At 32.4% G+C, this 20,121-nt stretch overlaps 1 protein-coding gene across 3 annotated transcripts in view; it reads left to right on the forward strand.

Annotated features, from left to right (window-relative positions):
• The window catches only part of LOC143236047 (cGMP-dependent 3',5'-cyclic phosphodiesterase-like), a 66,406-nt gene extending 46,607 nt beyond the window's left edge, over nt 1-19,799 (forward strand). For 2 of the 3 annotated variants that reach the window (XM_076474288.1, XM_076474290.1), the window contains 7 exons: nt 1,599-1,646; nt 2,242-2,316; nt 3,360-3,459; nt 4,395-4,507; nt 6,565-6,710; nt 11,989-12,185; nt 17,264-19,799. In XM_076474288.1, coding sequence (XP_076330403.1) covers nt 1,599-1,646; nt 2,242-2,316; nt 3,360-3,459; nt 4,395-4,507; nt 6,565-6,710; nt 11,989-12,185; nt 17,264-17,286 — 702 coding nt within the window. In that variant the 3' untranslated portion in view covers nt 17,287-19,799. The remainder of the gene's footprint in view (nt 1-1,598; nt 1,647-2,241; nt 2,317-3,359; nt 3,460-4,394; nt 4,508-6,564; nt 6,711-11,988; nt 12,186-17,263) is intronic. The other variant, XM_076474289.1, reaches the window with a different exon arrangement.
• The last annotated feature ends 322 nt before the right edge of the window (nt 19,800-20,121 follow it).

Raw genomic sequence — 20,121 nt, forward strand, 5'->3', positions numbered from 1 at the left:
TGTTTTAATGGTTTTATTATTAATCTGATGACACTTCAGGAATTTTTTGAGTGATTTTTAATGATGTCGATTTAAACTAGCCTGTTTGATTTACCATTATGCGAGCGTTACTTGTTTGTTATACTGGTTTCTTATTAGTTGATTGAATATTACTATTCACAGTTTACATCCTAAATACAACTGGATATTTATTTCTTTTGCAAAGTAAGTCTAAAGCTAAACTGACTTTAAAGCTAAGAAATAAAAAAATTAGCCATGGTGTATAATGCAAAATAAACAATATTCATATCGAAATACAAAACATGACGTGCATATTTGCGTTGTACACTGAACATCTACCTTCTACTGTACATGCGAATTGATTAACAGGCGTCTTTCCTCTCAAGATAGTTTTTGTCGACGAATTTGCTTAATTAATACACCATGTAGAGCTGTTTAAATCGAACACTCCTTACTTAACGGGAACCTTTGGATTTACCTATAACGATTAGTACTTTCCATGTGACTAATCGTTGTAATTCAACATGGGAAAGGTCGTAACCTTAAGATGACATTTGTTAACCTCTGAAGGGCACTGCTATCATGGCCCTTCTTGCACAGCGTGTAGCGTTATGTCAATATTCCAGTAGATGAAGCATATATCTCTAGAGAACAACAAATGAACAAAGTCAACTGGAACACGTGTTTGTACGAAAACTGCATATATTAAGACAAATTAAAAACTTTTTCATACCAAAATTAGAGGGTGCAAAATGCTTGGTTTGCCTGCATACCACAACATTTCTTGCAGTGTGTATAGCATAGTACAATCAGAGACCGTCAAATCCCTACTTAGTATGAAATTTGTCAACTGTGACATTTTGACATGCAAGTAAATTGGAGTTTTTTTACCGTTGTCTATATCATTGTAAAGTGATGGTGATTAAATACATGACCTTAATGATAATAAGTATGACGTAGACCCGATTGTGTTTTTCCATTCAATAAAAAGAAAACTCGTGTAGGGAATTTATCTTTGTATCACAAATGTTCCTTTTGTACAAAAAACTTGTCAAAGTAAGACTTAAAACGTTTTCTATGAAACTAATTTCAACAATTTGTTTATGTAAACAAATTTCCCAATGTTTTGCAAAAATCTTGTGTCGTAAGACTTTAAGTAAAATGGACACAAACTAAACAATATTTCATTACATTTGAAAATGAAACTAAAACGATATTTATTTCTAAATTTTGCCAGTATTAATATTTTATCATCAGACAGAATACTATACACTCTCAATAAATTATAACCATTCATCTTTGAATAGATTTACCTGTATATTAATTATTTTACTTACATTGGACCTTGTTTAATAACGAATTTCAGTACCTTACTGTAAACTTGTGTTACGTTACTTCAAAGTTTTACAGTATCTAAACCAGGTTTCATGTTTGATATTCTAAAATCCTTGTAATAAAAAAACGACGAAATTTAGAAAGTTATTACATTTTTAATCATCGGTGTGTAAGGTGAGGTAAAGTACTTGAATAATTACGTTATGTTTATCAAAACATAACATATAAGTAATCTGCAAATTTTAAATATTTGTATTTTCCAGAAGTCAATTCTTGCTACTCTGTATAGTTCTGAGGGCTCTGTTTTAGAGGTGAGCACTTCTATTAGTAAATTCTATAGCTGTAAAAAGAGACATGCAGAGGTGAACGAAAATTCTGAATTATAATGCCAATTTTATCTGTAGTAGGCCTAGTGTAAAAATATTTTTGTAATAGGATGTTGCTTTCAGTTTTGCATTGGAGTTCAAAAGTTGTTTTTGTAATTTGTCTGTAAGTACCCTCTCTAAGAAAATTTTTATACAAGGTTGTTTTATTTTTTTTAGTTTTGTACAATAATAACTGTAGTCTTGTACTTCTTGAAAAAATTTTCTTAATTTTAAAACTTGCCAAATGATAGGTCAGTTTTTCAATACATTATTTTGAACTGTTTCTAAAACTAAGATTTCATTCACTCTCCTGCATTTGACATCTTCAAATCATTATCGAACGATTTCCTCATTTTATTAAAATAAATACCACTTGAATAAAATTGTTTAGGAATTTTTGTTGAGTCAAAGTTATTCTTTATAATCGAACCCTTTCAAACTATCTTTAAAATGAGCCATTTTTTATAACGCAAATGGCATGTCAATATCATTTTACTTGTATAACAAAAAAAAATCAAAACCACGTTTACTTGTTTTATAGAGGCATCATTTTGCTCAATCAATGGCAATCATAAACACTGAAGGCTGCAACATATTTGAAAATTTGACCAGCAAAGTAAGTATTTTAAGTCGCGCAGGAAATTTAAATTTGAAAAAAATAAAATTGTAATTCGGACGCACACTTTAAGAAACAATTACACAGTTCTCTAGTATGTTAACCATTAGAGAAAAATAATTAATTACACAGTTCTCTAGTATGTTAACCATTAGAGAAAAATAATTACATAGTTCTCTAGTATGTTAACCATTAGAGAAAAATAATTACACAGTTCTCTAGTATGTTAACCATTAGAGAAAAATAATTAATTACACAGTTCTCTAGTATGTTAACCGTTAGAGAAAAATAATTAATTACACAGTTCTCTAGTATGTTAACCGTTAGAGAAAAATAATTAATTACACAGTTCTCTAGTATGTTAACCGTTAGAGAAAAATAATTAATACCAGGAAATTAACTACGTTATTTATGTCTTTGTGACTGTAAGCATGCAAATAAACTTCTAAAGGCCTGCATCACTTCAATGATCATAAACCCTTCCAAAGTTAAAATAAAGAGGTTGTACATATTATATAGCTGCTCCAAGTTTGAAGCTGCATTATGTATAAACAAAAAAAAACTCTGGAATCAAATTGTAAATATTATTAAAATTATCATGATATATGAAATCACTTTTAAAGTCATAATTTAGCCAAACACTATTCATCTTGTATAACATTCTTTAACCAGAAGTCGTATGATAGATATTTTCATAATATTTAAAACGGTGCTCTTCTATTTATAACTGAAATGTTGCACGTGTCGTTTTAAATATAACACGTTTCAGTGTTAATTTAAAATGAGAAGAGCATTTCTATGGTTGATAAACTGTAAACATACATTGTGTGTAAATAAACTTAGTCGGTTCGTACTAAAACAGTTAATATTTATAGTAAGTTTTTCAATGTCCCATCGCACTCTAAATGAGAAAATAAAACGCAGAAAAAATAACCACAATTAGTTTTGTAGTACGAAAATCCACGTCTTAATTTTAACTTAAATAGTGTTGGCAATATTATACTTGTCTTGTAAAACTGACTATGGCTATTGTCCTTTTCCAGGAATACACGCAGTGTTTGGATTATATTCGGGATATTATCTTAGCCACAGATTTAGCTCATCACTTTAGAGTTGCAAAACAAATCGCAGAAATGAAAGAAGGTAAGTAAAAAAAACAACAATTTATTGTAATACACAAAATAGTAATTCTCATTAGATTATAGAAATCTTGTTCGTTTATAATGCTTAAATATTAAACTTTGGTATTTCTTTGCTTTACAAAATGAGCAATTTTTTTCTTCTGTTTTTTGTTTAATTACTTTTTTATTCTACGGGATACATTACCTTAAACAAACGAAAGAAAACAAATACAAGTAAATAGATAAAATAATATGAAACACAATAGGGATTTTGTTATTTAGTAATGAATATTACAAGATTTTAATTTCTTGGAAAGTTACACAAAAGCTTTCTATACATAGCAGTCTCCCCATTCTAGCATTGATAGACTAGAACAGTGTTTCTCAACCTAGATTCCACGGACTGGTTTTGCGGGTTCCACAGAAACAAATCTATAATAATAGCAATACTTAAAAGAGCAGAGACTGTTATGTAAGTGTCAGTTTTTCTGGCTCTATAAATATCTGATAAAAGCCGTTATAAATCCAACTGAGCTTCTCGAAGCGTTTTCGTGAGATTTTTTTTTTTTTTTCTCATCAACCCACTATAGGGTTCCACTGTAAATAAATTTTCGAATAAGGGTTCTGTAGTAACAAAAGTTATGGACTCCTGAACTAAAGGAAAGGTGGCTAGCCGATAGCACCTGTCAGTGGACCATCACCAATTCTTGGACTTACTGCTATATGAACGAATAGTGGAACTTGGCTCTCACTAGCGGAGCTCTTTTTGTGCTAGAACAGCACGTGAACCATGAGCTCCTTAGATTCATAGACTGGCCACGCTAACACTGGGCTATCCTGGGCTGAATTTTAAGAAATTTGAATATTTGTGTAGATTTTAATTGAGCGTAGAGAAAGAGAAAATACGGTTGGATTGGTTATTTTTTATTAATTACGTATGTGACATTCCTGTTTCAGATGGTTACAATTCCGAGAATCCAGAACATCATCAGCTACTCCTCTGTTTATTAATAACATCATGTGATCTCTCGGATCAAACAAAAGATTGGATGAGCTCGAAAAAGATAGCAGTGAGTGAAGTTGTGTAGTCTAAGTAATATTCTTATTTAACAATGATAGGATATGCTTTTTTGATAATTACTAGTACTTTTGTGATAAATAGTTTATGGATTTGGTTAGACCAATTCTAGTATGTTAGCAAAATATGTTAATGTTTGCTGTTGATATCAACATTTAAGGTATGGGAATACTTTTTAGAAGAAAAACAAGTCTTCATGACTACTCAGTATGTCTGTTTTTAGCTTTGTTTGCTTTGGAGATTTCGACAAATCCACCTAGCAACTATCTACGACAAACGTACCCAACTTTAAACTAGTTGCTTAGCTAGTAAGCAGCATAATTAACTACTGGTGTGTTCTAATCAAAGAACATATTTAGATCGTTTCTGTTTTTGAAGTGTTAAATACTTTATAGCGCAGAACACAACTTTGATTTTGTAGCAACTGGATGCGAACTATGGACCCCAGGATCCATAGTCCGGCGTGCTAACAACTCGAACGCATGGCTCGGCTTAGACTGTAAACACTCGGTTGTACCTTATACAAGCACTTTATAATGTTTTAATAAAGAATTAATGTCAAAGATTTAAATAGAACATGTATATTGATATAATTTTAACACTACAAACTTTGATCGTAAGAATTGATGTTTTATAATGAAGCTTTTAAAAATGTTGTCATCGTCCAGCCCAGCTTTTATTAGTGATTCGAAAGGCATCTTGGACGGTGACTTAAGAGTGATAAAGGACAGATCTGAAATGTTGTTTCCATTCACCTCTGCTTTTGAATCCGCTATACACAAAAGATAATTACGAGAAATTGGCATATATAGTTTAAGTGATATATTTTATAACAATGTTCATTTGTTGGTTTCTAGTGATTTGATGATTTCTGGCGGTAGACCACTGCTATAGAGAGAAAAAAAAACTTACTGTCCAATCTAAATACCTTCCATATTTCGTGGTTCTGTCATTATTACTATCTAAACTGCAATTTATTTTATTAAGTTTATGTAATTGGTTTTAAATTATAGTTTCAACTAACTACGGTGTTATGATAAAACTTCAACATACAAAAGAAAAAGAGACGTCACTATGCATTGGCAAACGGAGACGGTGCCTCGATTCATTTTGGTAATACCCTGAAACCCCAGGTGTGACATCTTAAAATCAAAAGAGGAAACTATGATCGATATAATGCTGAAACGCCGAAAATTCTCGCGCCTGTGGGCCCGAGCTATAAATCTTAAGTATTTCTTGACGTCTCCGGACAGAATATAAAAATAAGAACTCTCTCATTGTCGAAAAACACAAATCTAACAATTATAAAATTAATCATTTCGTTTTGAGTTTTGAATAGTTGATCGCACTAGTGTTCGAAACGTTATACCTGTTTCAAAAAATATTTTTCACTTAAAAGCTGTAACTTGTAACAAAATAAATTTGTCTTACAATATCATATTACCTGATAGTGTAATGTCCAGTATTAAAAGAAATTCAGACCTATAGTATTCAAATGAAAAATTGTTTGGACTAGCTGACAGTTTGGAAGAATCCTTGTGAGCATTCACATGTATGAAAAAGAATAATCAACTTACATGAATAATAAATATTATACACTGCACATTAGTTTTCTAAAAGTTGGCATTGATCCTTTTAGATTAATTTGCAAATGTACATTCTCACTGTTTGTTGTTAAAGATCTTTTAATATGCGAACTCATCTAACAGTTACAAGTCATCAGTGATGACGAGAAAACCCACCTGTAGAGAAAAATATATATGTGAAAATGGCTGGTTTGCGGTCAGCTATCGGCCAGTTACCTCTTTCTTTCTTTGTGAACCTGACGATGACTGAAGAAGGTCGAAATGTTGTTCGCTCCTCTACATAGTTTTCTTCATCCATACCAGCCGTTTGTACATACATAGTTACAAGTCATTTATTAATAATCTTAACTAGTTCTGTGTCTATTTCCTGTTTCAGTGTTTTCTATTAATATTATTGTTTTATCTGTGACCCAAAAAAAATATTTTTTTAACGAATATATTTATGCTTTTTCTTCTAATACAGGAACTGGTGTACAAAGAATTTTTCTCTCAAGGAGATTTGGAAAAGGCCATGGGAGTTAGGCCTAGCGAAATGATGGACAGAGAAAAGGCTTGCATTCCAGAATTACAGATAAACTTTATTCGTGGTGTTGTTAAACCTCTATATAAGTAGGTTGATTTTTGCTTAAGTAATTTAACTTCTTAATTTAAAATTTTATTGAAATGAGAACGATTTGCATGATATTTGGCCACAATAAATAATACTAAAACGGGAGGTGTCCACCTTTACTGACCAAAACGGTGTTTTCTTAAATTAATTGCATTCTAACTACACCTATTTTTGTTTATACACGCTACCAACGAGGCCTTTTTCATCATTAACAGAACTATTTCTATCAGTGGTTTAGGAGATAACTAATTTAAACTATCGGTCTCTTACTGTGACGTAACAAGACACCTAAGGTCATTTAACATAAACATCGGATCCATAAATTAGTATATCGGTTAAAATCGTGGATCACCATATTATAATCGAATTAATTTAACGGGATTACGACCATATGTATCACCATAAAAGTGACAAACTACTAATGAAGGATCCTTAACCTTACACATACAGTTTAAATTCAATAAATAACATTTATGGATTTTTAAGTTCTTTTTCAGTCGCAAACAAAGTAGCCTGAAACAAGTTACTCGTGCGTATAATATTATCACTTGTACCTGAATCGTTATTTCATATTATATATCCTACAAGCTCTTTCCGGTTTTATCTTCACTAAGAAAGAAAAGAAATGTGACTTAAAGCCAAATCGTATTTATTTTGTTTGTATCAACATTTTTCACACACCTAAATTATTTTATATCAGTATAATGACGATTCAAAAGGGCTTAAACTGAAAGACATTTGGTACACAACATCCTTATAAAAGGTCTCGCTGTATTTTGTTTGCTGACCCAAATAACGTTGAGCCTTGAACAGCCGAAACTGCAGTCCACAACAATAATACAATCTTCAAAGAATATTAAATCTCCATGTTACAGATATTCTTTTTCAATTTTTACCTTTTTTGAGAAAAGATAAATCTGTAACGTGTATAATAAATTTTTATCTGTATAAGTGTTGCATAGCTTGGTTATGTATTTAGTTGTATCTTAAATAAATATGTAGGGTTTATATGTTGCCAAAATAACTTGTTTGTTGGTAAGTTTTGTATTTTTGTCTATTGCACTTCTTTAGATTTGAATGCATGTGAGAGAATCTTAAATTTCTTTGAGGTCCAAATGTCTGAGTGCAAAAAGTCAGTCAGTGTGTACAACTGAAGTGTAAGGAGATGATTTTCCATGGTAAAGATGCAATTTTAATGATGAGGAGCATTTTGAAATACAGTCAGGGTATAGCTTGTGCTTAATGTATTCTGATAAGGATGTTACAACAGTAGACAATTTCATCTAGATACCAAGATAATTTCTCTGTGAGGTAACTGCAGGATTAGACGTTTCTAACGGTGTTGTATCCATTCTTTGTGGATTTGGGGTAAAAGACAAAACATTGGAGTTCTGGGATTTGTTTCAAATTCCTGACACTGATAGGTAATTCTATAAAATCGATCAGTTCTTAAATCGTTGAATTTACAAATTCACGGCAACTTGGGAGAGGGTCTACTGTGAATTTTAAATAATGTGGATCATTTGTACGACATACTGCAAAATACAATAAAAATGTATCATTCTGAAAACAAAACAAATCAAATATCGTAATGAATAAATACAAGTTATTTGCAGAAGATCTGTCCACAAACATAATTTGCAATGATCGTCCCTTAATATATTCTACTCGAACGATACAAATTTTCACCTTCTAGTGCATAGCTTTATTAAATCCAACACCCATAATCCGAACCTATAGGGTATCCAGCAGTGTGAAGGACCCTGGTGCGTCGCTTGTAAGTACCTAAACGATAATACTCGTATACGTGGGTTTAAATTATCGTTTGATATATCAAAGTATCCCTAATATATTTTAATACCTGACTCATTGTATGCAAACAATTCCACCGTATTAAGAGAATGGCATGGAAATAAATTAATTCGTATACTGGAAACTCTCTACCTCCACGGATTAAGTGAATGCTTTTCCTTTCTTTAATCTTAAGTGTTACATTCATATTATCACTGGAATTATCAAATTATCTTTAAGTTTATCTGTCACCTAGTCAGTCCTTTACTGTTATTGATCTCTCAATTTGCTCTCCTTTACTATTCTCCCATTTTTCATGTAGGGTTGACAATAATCCATGAGGCAGTGATCATTTTACTGTAATTTTGAGAGAGACTGGCAGTGGTCCATGCCACCCGACACGCGTGCCCTGGTGGAATCAGGATCAAGCAAACTGGCCTTCTTTCACTGCTCTCACAGAACTTGATCCTGCCATCGTCTGTAAGCCATCAATAGACGACTATGTGGCAGCAGTAACTGACTGTATTATACAGGCGGCTGGTCAATCTATTCCTAAAATATCGACACGTTTTCCTCGATATTCTCGTCCGTGGTAAAATTCTGCCTGCCACGTGGCACAGAAGGCTCAAAAACAGGCCCAGGATACTTTTCATAGGTATTCCACAGTCACACTGCATCGCTTTCCAGCAGGCCCATGCACATGCTCGGTGGGTAAGACGTCAAAACAAGAAGGAATATTGGATTAAGTTCACAACCAGCATATCTTCTACTACCAGTTCCAAAGTTATGTGGGACAAGATTTGAAATATCAGTGGGCAATATAATTTAGTCCCCCTCTCGATCTTGCTCTCTGATGGCCAGGAAGTAGGTGATAGGTGGAGCATCGCAGATACTCTAGGTGAAAGCCTTTGCAGGGTATCTAGAACTTCTGCCTCTTCCTCTACCTTCTTGGCCATCAATACTGGGGCAGAGTGATCACCTCTTTCCTTTCAAGCTAATTTTCTATATGATTATAATTGTCCCTTTACAGTGGTGCAACTCAAACTGGCCTTCATTGGTCTGGCAGTATATCGGTTAGACCTGATGATGTACGCTATGAAATGCTGCACAATGTATCTCCTGCTTCTCTTGTTGTTCTTCTGATTGTTTTAACCAGATCTAGCAGGATAATATTTTCCTGATGCCTGGTGCCAGACTATTTTCCTACCTTTCTCTAAGCCTGGAAAGGATCCCAGGATTCCTTCAAACTACCATCCAATTGCTTTGACAAGCTGTCTCTCTAAGACTTTAGAGAGGATGGTTAATGCTCGTCTCGTTTAGTTCCTCGAATTAAACACCCTCCTCGCCCATCCAGTGTGGGTTCCAACAGCAGTGCTCCACCATGGATCACCTGAATTGACTTGAAATGTCAATCAGAGAAGTTTTTTCTTGAACAACAACATATTGTATCAATATTCTTTGACATTGAAAGGCTTATGATACATATGGAGGTATGGCATTTTGCGAGACTTTCATTTTTTTTAATGAACAGGTGATTCCAAGTTCGTGGTGGTTCGACATTTTCCCGTTCTTCTCTATAGGAACTTGGAGTCCCTCAGAACTATGTTTTGAGTGTCACACTTCTCAGTATAAAGATTAATGTCATCACTGAACAACTGACATGAGGTACGAAAGTCGTCGAACATGAGGTATGTTGAGCGGCAGCCACAGACTGCCCTCAATCGTTTACTAAAGTGAACTACAGCAGCTGCCTTTAACTTTCTCTCTCTCTCTCTCTACACCGTTTGCATGCACTTTTGCCGCCAACGGGCTATTCACCCTGATCCTAAACTCCGTATTGGTGAAGTTGTACTGCCTGTGAATCTTGAGACAAAGTTCTTGGGGCTTATCTTTGACCGTAAGCTGACCTTTATACCACACATCAAGCAGCTACGGGTCAAATGTACAAGAGCACTGAACGTTCTCCGTGTCCTCTCTTCCACCACTTGGGGAGCAGATCGACGTTCTATGTTAAAGATATATCGTGCTCTTATTCGATCGAAACTCGACTATGGATCACTGGTGTATGGCTCTGCCAGGACCTTGGCCTTAAAGATGCTGGACCCCATTCATCATCAAGGACTTCAGGTCTGCACTGGGGCTTTCTTCACTTCCTAATTTCAGAGCTTGTACATAGTCTCATGAACCTTCTTTGCACCTCTGAATCTCAACGACTGTACCATTTTAAGCATGTTCTGTCCCAAGGTTTGTCCGTAACGTTAGGCAGTGTTATTGGTGATGGTGACACTGTCCACCTTGAAAATGTTTTTTTAGTTTTTTTAAAAGTTATTAATTTTTAATGCTGTTTAGGTTTTTTAATTTATACATTAGACCTTTTTTTAAATGTGATTCCCTTTTAAGAATCAGTCCATCTAGTTCGATTTGAAATTAGCAAATGGCCGTAACGTCAAATAACTCGAAACCAGGACTGGAAAGACCAACTTCAGATGACTGACAATGGTTTTTTTTTGTTTTTTTTTAACTTGCCTGTTAGTCTTCCTGACTATTTATGATAACTACAATTATGCTACAGAAAGTCCTTTACAACTTGTATTGCAGTAGTTTTTCTCTTACCACTGTAGGCTAGATGTAAACATTGGTTTTCATACTATTTGTTTTTTTTTAAACTTTGTTTTACCTTTTAATTTCCTTTTATGAATTTTACAAAATTTAATTTTTTTTATCGGATGTTTGGCGCAGATAGCCTAGCTGCTTTGTGTCGTAAAACACCAAACCAACCAAAAAAGTGTATCTTCTGCCTCTTACTTTTAAGATTTTTAAAATTTTGTTTTGTTTTTTATATAGTCAGTGTTATTACTTTGCTTTCTTTATTACAAGTATTGTTGTACAACGTCACCGAATTGTTAGAGCAGTGTCTGAACTACGGGATGTTCTTTGTATGATATATGGTGTCTCTTTAAAATGTTTAATATTGCATATTTAGGTTTGAGAAATCCATGTAGCTTCAAACGTCATCTATCAATAAATTATTTGGCAATATATAAACATTTTTTTTGCTTCGTGATCGTCAAAGCTGTGAATTTTCCAGATTTAATCTTTACATTAAAATGGAAAACGCGAACACAAAAACATTTTAAAGATATTTTGTGTGCCATGTATTTGGTACAATATTTTTCTTCTGACTAAACCTTTAAAAATATATCTGATATTTAACGCGGCAAATAGATTAGGTCTCATTTCTGTTTTTAATACAGTAGGATTAAAAAGCTGCCAGGTACGTTGAAGTTAATCATAATATACAAGTGCCACCCACAACCCCTTTATTTTTTTTAGTTCTTCTATTAGGTTTCACGCAACCATTTTTAAATCAAATGTTTAATATCGCCTTAGCCAACACTCGCAGAACCAACATTACAATAAGAGTGAAGTGGAATCGAAAGTACTACTGTTTGTACTAATAACTTTTGTTGGTTTTTTTCTCTGTAGTTTGCTGTCTTCGTTTTTTCCTGCAGCTGAAGTAACATCTAGGGCTGTGGCCACTAACAGTATGTACTGGGAAAGAATGAGAACGATTTATAAACGTCAGTACAATAACGGCGGTTCTTCCCTTGACTTGTTTGATGATGAAGATTTAGAAAAGGAAATAATCAATGGGGCTAATTGTGAGACAGGTGAAGATGAAGGTATAATTTCTATTGAGAACTTTTGACAACATTTGATTTGCTCTAGATGTGATAGCATTGTGATAAATTACATCGCTCTTATCATTACACGGACATGTTCACCAGCATGGGTACAAACCACCTTTTCCACCAGTCTTTTAAGATTTTTAAATTATTTAAAGCATGACTCCTACTGGCCCATCTGTAGGGCAGCGGTAAGTTTACAGACTTGCAATACTAAAATACGACATGGTTTAATTTCCCGAGCTGGGGCGCTTATTAACCTATTGTAAAAACAAACAAGCAAAAAAAAAAGATTTCTGAGGTTCACGCATGTGCTACTTTCGATGAGTTGCAAGATGTTAATTTCGGATATTTTGGGTTTGAAAATCCTTGTGATGTCAAACACCAGCATAATACCTGTAAAAATAGCTGGACAGGAGGAAGTGTGTAGGTAGATTGTAAATGACTGACAAACCCATGACGAAAAGTAATTTTTATTCAGGAATATCCTTATTTACTAACTGTCTTGTAAATACATTGGTTCTATTGATCGTTCTCTTACTTTCGCAGTTTTTCAAAGAGCACTTTCAAGTGTTCTTAATTTCAAGTTCTATTGAAAATTACGTAAAGTTTTCCATGACTAAAACATTGCCTCTGGTGGAATACATCAAGATTAAACAAATGGCTGTCAAATTTAAATTGTCATTAAGTTCGATTTCGTTATCCTTGCTTTCTAAATCTTAGGTTTCTTTGTGTAAACTCGACGATTTAACTTTTTCATATTGCAAAGAGTGTGCAGTTTCTTGTATATTCTAGTTCAAATATATATTTAATTTTCATATACTATTTGCTTTTAATTGACAGGAAAGTAAATTTAGTGTACATAATAGGTTGTTATGATATTAGTACGTGACCGAAAAAGACAGACACAACGATACACAGCATTTATACCATTACTTTCTATTCCACTGAAGAATGGTCATCCCAACCTGAAACTTTGTGAACGTTAAAACAGCTATTTAACATTAGCCATTTTTCATAGTATAACTTTTCCACTTTTTGTCTATCTTTTCAGGATGGAAAGTGACTTTTTGTTGATGAAAATACTGGAAAGTTTTGAAAGAAAAAAAGGAATTAAATGTCAGACACTTGGGAAAATATAAAGGGCACATCTATATTTATTTTAAACAATATTTTTTTTTCCGAGGTGGAGGATAACTTTTGCATCTTTTTCCGCTCACTATTTCTCGCTTTTAATTTCAATTGACAAAATTAAAAGTTCTATCTTTACCACCTTAAACAATGACCAAATATATTCGTGACAATATATAAAAAATGTAGCAATAAAAATTTAATGAATGTAGTATTGAAAAATAAGTCCTTTTTGTTGGACTTGATTTAGTAAAGTGAAATAATGAATAGCTCTGTTATAATCATCTTAAACAATGACTGAATGTGATGAAACCTTCAAAAGGAAGTAAGTTTCATTACAAAATACATTACACTTTATCTACACTATCTTGAACAATGAAGATCATTCTTTTCTCTCCCAAATAAATGAAAAAAGAAATACAAAAACCACACTGTATCATTGTTATAAGATGGTATTTCAATTGTGTATTACATTCGTAATATCAACTTGAACAAATATTACTGATGTGGAGTTTCGTTGTTTTATAAGCTACAATACATTATATATGGTTCATCCTCCTTACATAGTAATGTGCCATACTCATTTATTATAAACATTAACTTCACAGTTATTCAGATATTGTAAAATTTGTAATACGTTACAATATTTTTAATAATGTTGATACACTTGTACAAAAATTAATAGTCAATGGATCTAATAAAGACATTTTAAATAAAATTTGTTCTGTTATAAGTACAAAAATGTATTTAAGTACAAAGAAAGTAAAATCGGAGAAATTCTAAAAATCGTTAAAAATTATTTTTAGTTAAAAATAAGGTCATTTAAGAACTTTGCACAACTTTATGCGGAAGTACACCTTAAGCCACGTGAAAAGCACGACAGCCATAAGAAACTATCACTTTACTAATGTCGTTAATTAGTGCCTCTACCATATTGGGGGTAGGAATGCTAACTTCAAGAGGTAACTTTTATTTTACTTACCCCCAAAGGGTAGTACCTCATCTTCGTTTATTTTCACTGTATTTTTCATTTTTTTTTCTGATTTGAACTTGGGAGAACAGTCACCTTCCCACAACTGTCTGCAGGCTGTGAAGTGTGATATAGATGTGGGCTTGAGCACTCGCATCTCACTCTCCTAATTTTTAAAATCTTGTGTGAGACTAGCGACTTGGAGGTCAAGACTAATAGACGATGTATCCCCACTGCAATGCGGGTACTACTTCCTCAGTAACCTCTAAAACCTAGAATACACTTTATAATCCCATGTTGTAGCTTGTACCCGAGGATCCTTTTCAAAAATATGCAGCGTATTTTATTTCATATTAATGTTTTGTTTATTGCTTAAATTTATGGTTATAATAAATAAATGTATATAGTGGTCAGTTCTATTCAATACAAGATTGTATATCTGGATTGTTTTTAAGTTTCTTATAGTAATTTTAAAAAATGAGTTGTTACTACTTTGTAATACATAATATTATATTCCATCAATAGGTATTCGGTTAATTAACAGGTCTCCATAATAATAAAGACAAAATCGGGGAAGTTAACATTAATATTGGTGAGCAGTAACTCTCAATATCAAGAAAAACTGTGGCTGAACCAAACTAGATAATCGATCCAGGTTTGGCATAACTTTGCATTCCAAAAGCAAACAATTATATTAAATTCTCGATATATTTAATAGAGAATAAACCTCTATACTGTTATTGCAGTAACTATTGTAAATAGGTGAGTTTAAACAAAGCTTGCACCACAACATTCTCTAAGTCGCAGATTTCAACTAAAACGTTCAACGTTTCTGCATATATTTTATAATAACCAAAGTATCGAGAAATAAAATATTCAGCTGCTACGTGCTGTTGCTTCTCGATCAGTTTCAAGTAGTGTTTGTGGGATGGTCAGGAACTAGGAGGCCTCGTTCTCCTTCCTCGATGATATGTTTATTTACACCACACGATCAATGTTCGTAAACTATACGGGTAGTTCTACTGGTCGTTCTTCTCTTTCCAAGGTCATGTCCATAAATGTAAAACTTGTAGCATTTAGTATGCTTTTCTTTACCACTTCTCTTAATTTGACCGTGTAAAAGTCTTGTACTTCACAAACAGTTCAGTTGCTAGGTGACAAAATTAACACTCCTCTACTTGATACAGTTATCAGGCTCGTATTTTATACGAATATGCTTTTAGTATCTTAACCTAAAGTGATATTTATAGGTGCTAGCTATGTGTGAACTTTGGTTTTGTTTCATTTTCTTATGCCTCGGCATAGTCAAGTCGTTAGGACGTTCAGATTTGCAATCTGAGAGTCACGGGTTCGAATCCCTGTTCCACCACGCATGCTCGCCCTTTCACCTGTGGGGTCGTTAAAGGGTTGGTTTGTGGAATTTGTAGCCGAACTGAATGTGCAGGGAAGTTCTGCGTGTACAACTCTGAGAAAAAAGATCGTTACTCTTCATGTTTCTCGATCTATTTTGATTAAACCAGTTCTGTTTATTCTGGGCTATAAGTGTTTATGCCTGAATTAGAGAAGTATTTTATAATTACAACATTTCAGGATTTTCTTACTTCTGAGTGTCGAATATGATATTCCGTAGAAACAAAATTGCAGATTATTACATTTAATGCCTAAATGTACGAAAATCCGACAGGAGGAAGCTTAACCAATCTCTGATTTAAAGTGGATTGCTTTGAACACGTGACGCAACTGCTTTGCCATTTCTGCGAAGTTTCTTGACTCGACTGCAACATCTCTTTACATTTGACCCACTGTCCCGGTCTTGCAACAAAATTCTTGGAGAATGAACACTACCAAAAATCTTTATGGAGATTTATCCTTATCTTTGTGCTTGTTTTCTGCGTTTTCAAGAGGGAGGGGGGAGTATAGTCTCCTTTAAAGTATCTGCAAAATTTTTAAGGTAAAACACAAGTTCATTACAAGCGAATCGAATAGAAAGCACATTATGGACTTGGAGTTCACTTTTACTTGTAAACTTTCGCTGGATCTGTTGGGCTTTCATCAAAAATATGCAAGTTACCTCTTCAAAAATAATATAAATAATCAAAGTTCATATCTCCTTAATTATCGGTGTATTTTTTAATATCGTCAGTGTGTTTGTAAAGACAGAGAGCAGTTGCACCATTATTTCAGTTCATCATAATAAGGCAGCTAGTTATTCTCACCCACCGCCAACTCTTGGGCTACTCTTTTACCAACGAATAGTGGGACTGACCGTCACATTATAATGCCCCCATGGCTGAAAGGGTGAGCATGTGGGTGCGAGGGGGATTCGAACCCACTACCCTCGGATAACTAGTCGAGTGTCTTAACCACCTGGTCATGGTTTAATAGGTGGGGGGGTAGTTATTACCATAATTTTCACATATAAACCTTTTTCAATTCATTAGCAATTGTTTAAAATGACTAAAGTCTTTAAGGAACTTTATATGTTTTATTGATATTCATACCGAAAAAAGTATTTTAATACGGACACTTTTGCAACATTGTGTGTGTGTGTGTGTGTGTGTGTTTATATAAATAAAACAAATTTAGATCTAAAAGTATTTCTTGTCAAAATGTTTAGTGCTACTTTATAACTTACTGAACGTCCACTAAATCAGAAATATTACCCCAATAATTGGAATGTTCAAACAACAAGAAATATATTTCAATGTGACCTAGTGGTTGAATTCAGTTTACATCTAAATATCTACAATACCAACAAACAAACATACTTATAAAGCCAAGTGACAGATACTGAATATTTAATAACTTTTTAATAGCATTCTTTGTTGCAATAAATTGGAAGGTTTCTAAAAATACTGCTTTTTATAGAGTTCATATTAAGAAGTGTATGTATGTATAAGTGATAAGTTCTTCAATACTTTGGTATTTGTCTAAACATGAAGTTTATTTCAAATAATTTGAATTTTCTTAACAGACCTTCAGAAAAAAAATGCATGATTACAAGAGAACAGTGGATACCTTATAGACTACCTAGAGTGCAAGTTCAGGAAATAATGGGATCATGAGAATGATTGATTTAAAAGCATCAATCTTAATTTGCTATGTTTAAAGAGAACATTTTACTGTTTTGTTTTTGGCAATAACTGAACCTACTATCCTTTGTACTGTCACGTGACGTTGCATGTTTAATTAGGTAATAATGTGTACATGTACTGATATGTATTTGTTATACTTGTATTAATAGTATATAAGGTATAATTTGATCATATTTTAAAACTTGGTGATAATATTTTTTAATTTTATTTTCAATTGAAAGTACATGAAGAAAGTTGGTGTTTACTAAATTTCAAATACTTGATGTGTTAACAACAAACATGGAAATGTCTTTTAAAGGCTTTTCCCATATATTTAAGAGCTTGAAGGTAGCTAAAGCTCATATTTTTTATTTCGCTTAAATGTTGAATTTAAAGGAGAAAAATAATTACATGACTAATAAAACTGAAAAACTAAAAAGAAGTGCCTTTCATTGTCTTAACTTCTAAAGATCATGAATTATTGTTTTTCAGTAACTAATACTGGAGAATGTATAGCTACCAGTAATGTTGCTAATACACATTAGTTTACATTGAAATCTGTATTTCCAACAATTGACACAATAGAACTAACAGCATCATAACTGTTTAGTGGATTAGACAGCTGTAAGAGGGGAGATTTCTACACCTAATTAAAAGATAAATCTTGGATGTTACTTGGATATTATTAGAAGTGAATATTGAAAATGTTTCAATTTACTGTAAGTTTATGGGAAGCCTGTTTAATTAAAAACTGCCATACAAGCAGTAAAAAGACAAGGAAAAAAAACATAAGCATAGTTATTCAGTGTAATGTTTCATAGAACAAAGGTTACTGTGAAGACGTTGTTGAAAAATGGGTTTTCTTATAATGAACCTTTAATTTTGCTTATAGAAACTAAATCAAATATATTGTAAAATAAACATGAGGGTTAAAATGGAAGATGAAAATTTTCCTTTAAACTGTAAGAATAAAACTACATATAGGGTTATATTACAATAAATCTTGCTATATTAATAGCATGTATAATAGTGTCAAAAATGTATATTTTAGAATGCTAATTTATACAGAAATCTACTGAATGAGTTTGATAACCACATTTCTTACAAATATTTAAATATTGTTCTATCTACTGGCAAATATAATGGTTTTCTATAAATTCTTCCATGTTTCACTTTAAAACATACTAACATTAGTTAAAATACTGTACCACCTGTATTTCTTGTTGTTTTTAACTCTCCATATAGTTAATTTTGGGTGGCACTTAGTTTATTACTCAATATTGTACAGCAGATGAACTTTATATTGCAGATTCCTTTTCCCTTCACAAATTGTTAAATTTCACCATTGTTGAAAGGGGAAAAACCTTGTAACATAATCATTAAATAGCTAATCCACTTTATATCACATATCAGGCACAATTCCATAATATTTACATGTTTAAATTAATGTAGGTTACTACGAGGTAAAGTAAGGACTACAACAAAATTACTTTCACTATTATGAGTCCCAACTATATTTGTATGTTATGATAAACCTTGAATAGGTGCAGTGAATCAAAGAAAATCTTAAGCCTCTATGCCACAGATTGCATTAAAATTAAAAATAATTTGTATAATAAATACAGATTTTCATATTATGTATTTATTTCCTGTTTAATGTTTTAAACTTTTTTTCTTCTGACAAGTTTCTATTTAAAATGTTGAATGATATTTTTGCTTCTATTCAGGTAATATGAATCGCATGGCAATTTCTAATTTTCAAAGTTGCTCTAGTTAGTAGTTCTACGGCTAAAATTTGAAAGTTTTTATTGTGCTTCTGACAGTTTCTATTTAAAATGTTGAATGATATTTTTGCTTCTATTCAGGTAATATGAATCGCATGGTAATTTCTAATTTTCAAAGTTGCTCTAGTTAGTAGTTCTAATGGCTAAAATTTGAAAGTTTTTATTGTGCTTCTGACAGTTTCTATTTAAAATGTTGAATGATATTTTTGCTTCTATTCAGGTAATATGAATCGCATGGTAATTTCTAATTTTCAAAGTTGCTCTAGTTAGTAGTTCTACGGCTAAAATTTGAAAGTTTTTATTGTGCTTCTGACAGTTTCTATTACCACTCTGCAACTTATTTGTAGTTTTGTATAACACCTTTTTTCCCTTTTGTCTCATTCAGGTTTTAAGTTATAATTTTAAATAACTTTAACACTAAGAATGTTTACAAAGAGTTGTATTTGACTGTCAATATTAATTTTTCTCAGATCTCAAATTTTTTGAGTTACATTTAATATAGTAAGTAATGTATAAAAAGAAACCATCTAAATTTTAACACCTCAATAGTAATGTCAGGGTCTGGAATAATATATTGGTTGCAATATCACCACACTACATTTATCTCAATTTATGTTTGTGAATAAAGTGAATTATTTCACTTATTATTCCACATTATGCAAAATATTTGTTTCCTAAACTGGGTAACACTAAGAAAGTATTGTGATATGTTAATGCAGACAAATGGGGGATATATATATAAATCATTATTGGCTTATACCTGCAGATAGTTTCATTTGTTTAATTGTATAATAGATTAATGTTAAAAAGACATTGATCAAAGACATGTACTAGATGCATGTGTTGCTTATTTTGATATGGTATTTATATTACTGGATTTTAAAATGTATGAAAAATCCAGTTGTATAAGATAATACTTTGAAACATGCATGCACACATATCATTATATACTTTTGTAAAGAACAAATGTAATG

The sequence above is a fragment of the Tachypleus tridentatus genome, chromosome 13 (genome assembly GCF_004210375.1).
Source record: "Tachypleus tridentatus isolate NWPU-2018 chromosome 13, ASM421037v1, whole genome shotgun sequence".
NCBI classification, from domain to species: domain Eukaryota; kingdom Metazoa; phylum Arthropoda; class Merostomata; order Xiphosura; family Limulidae; genus Tachypleus; species Tachypleus tridentatus.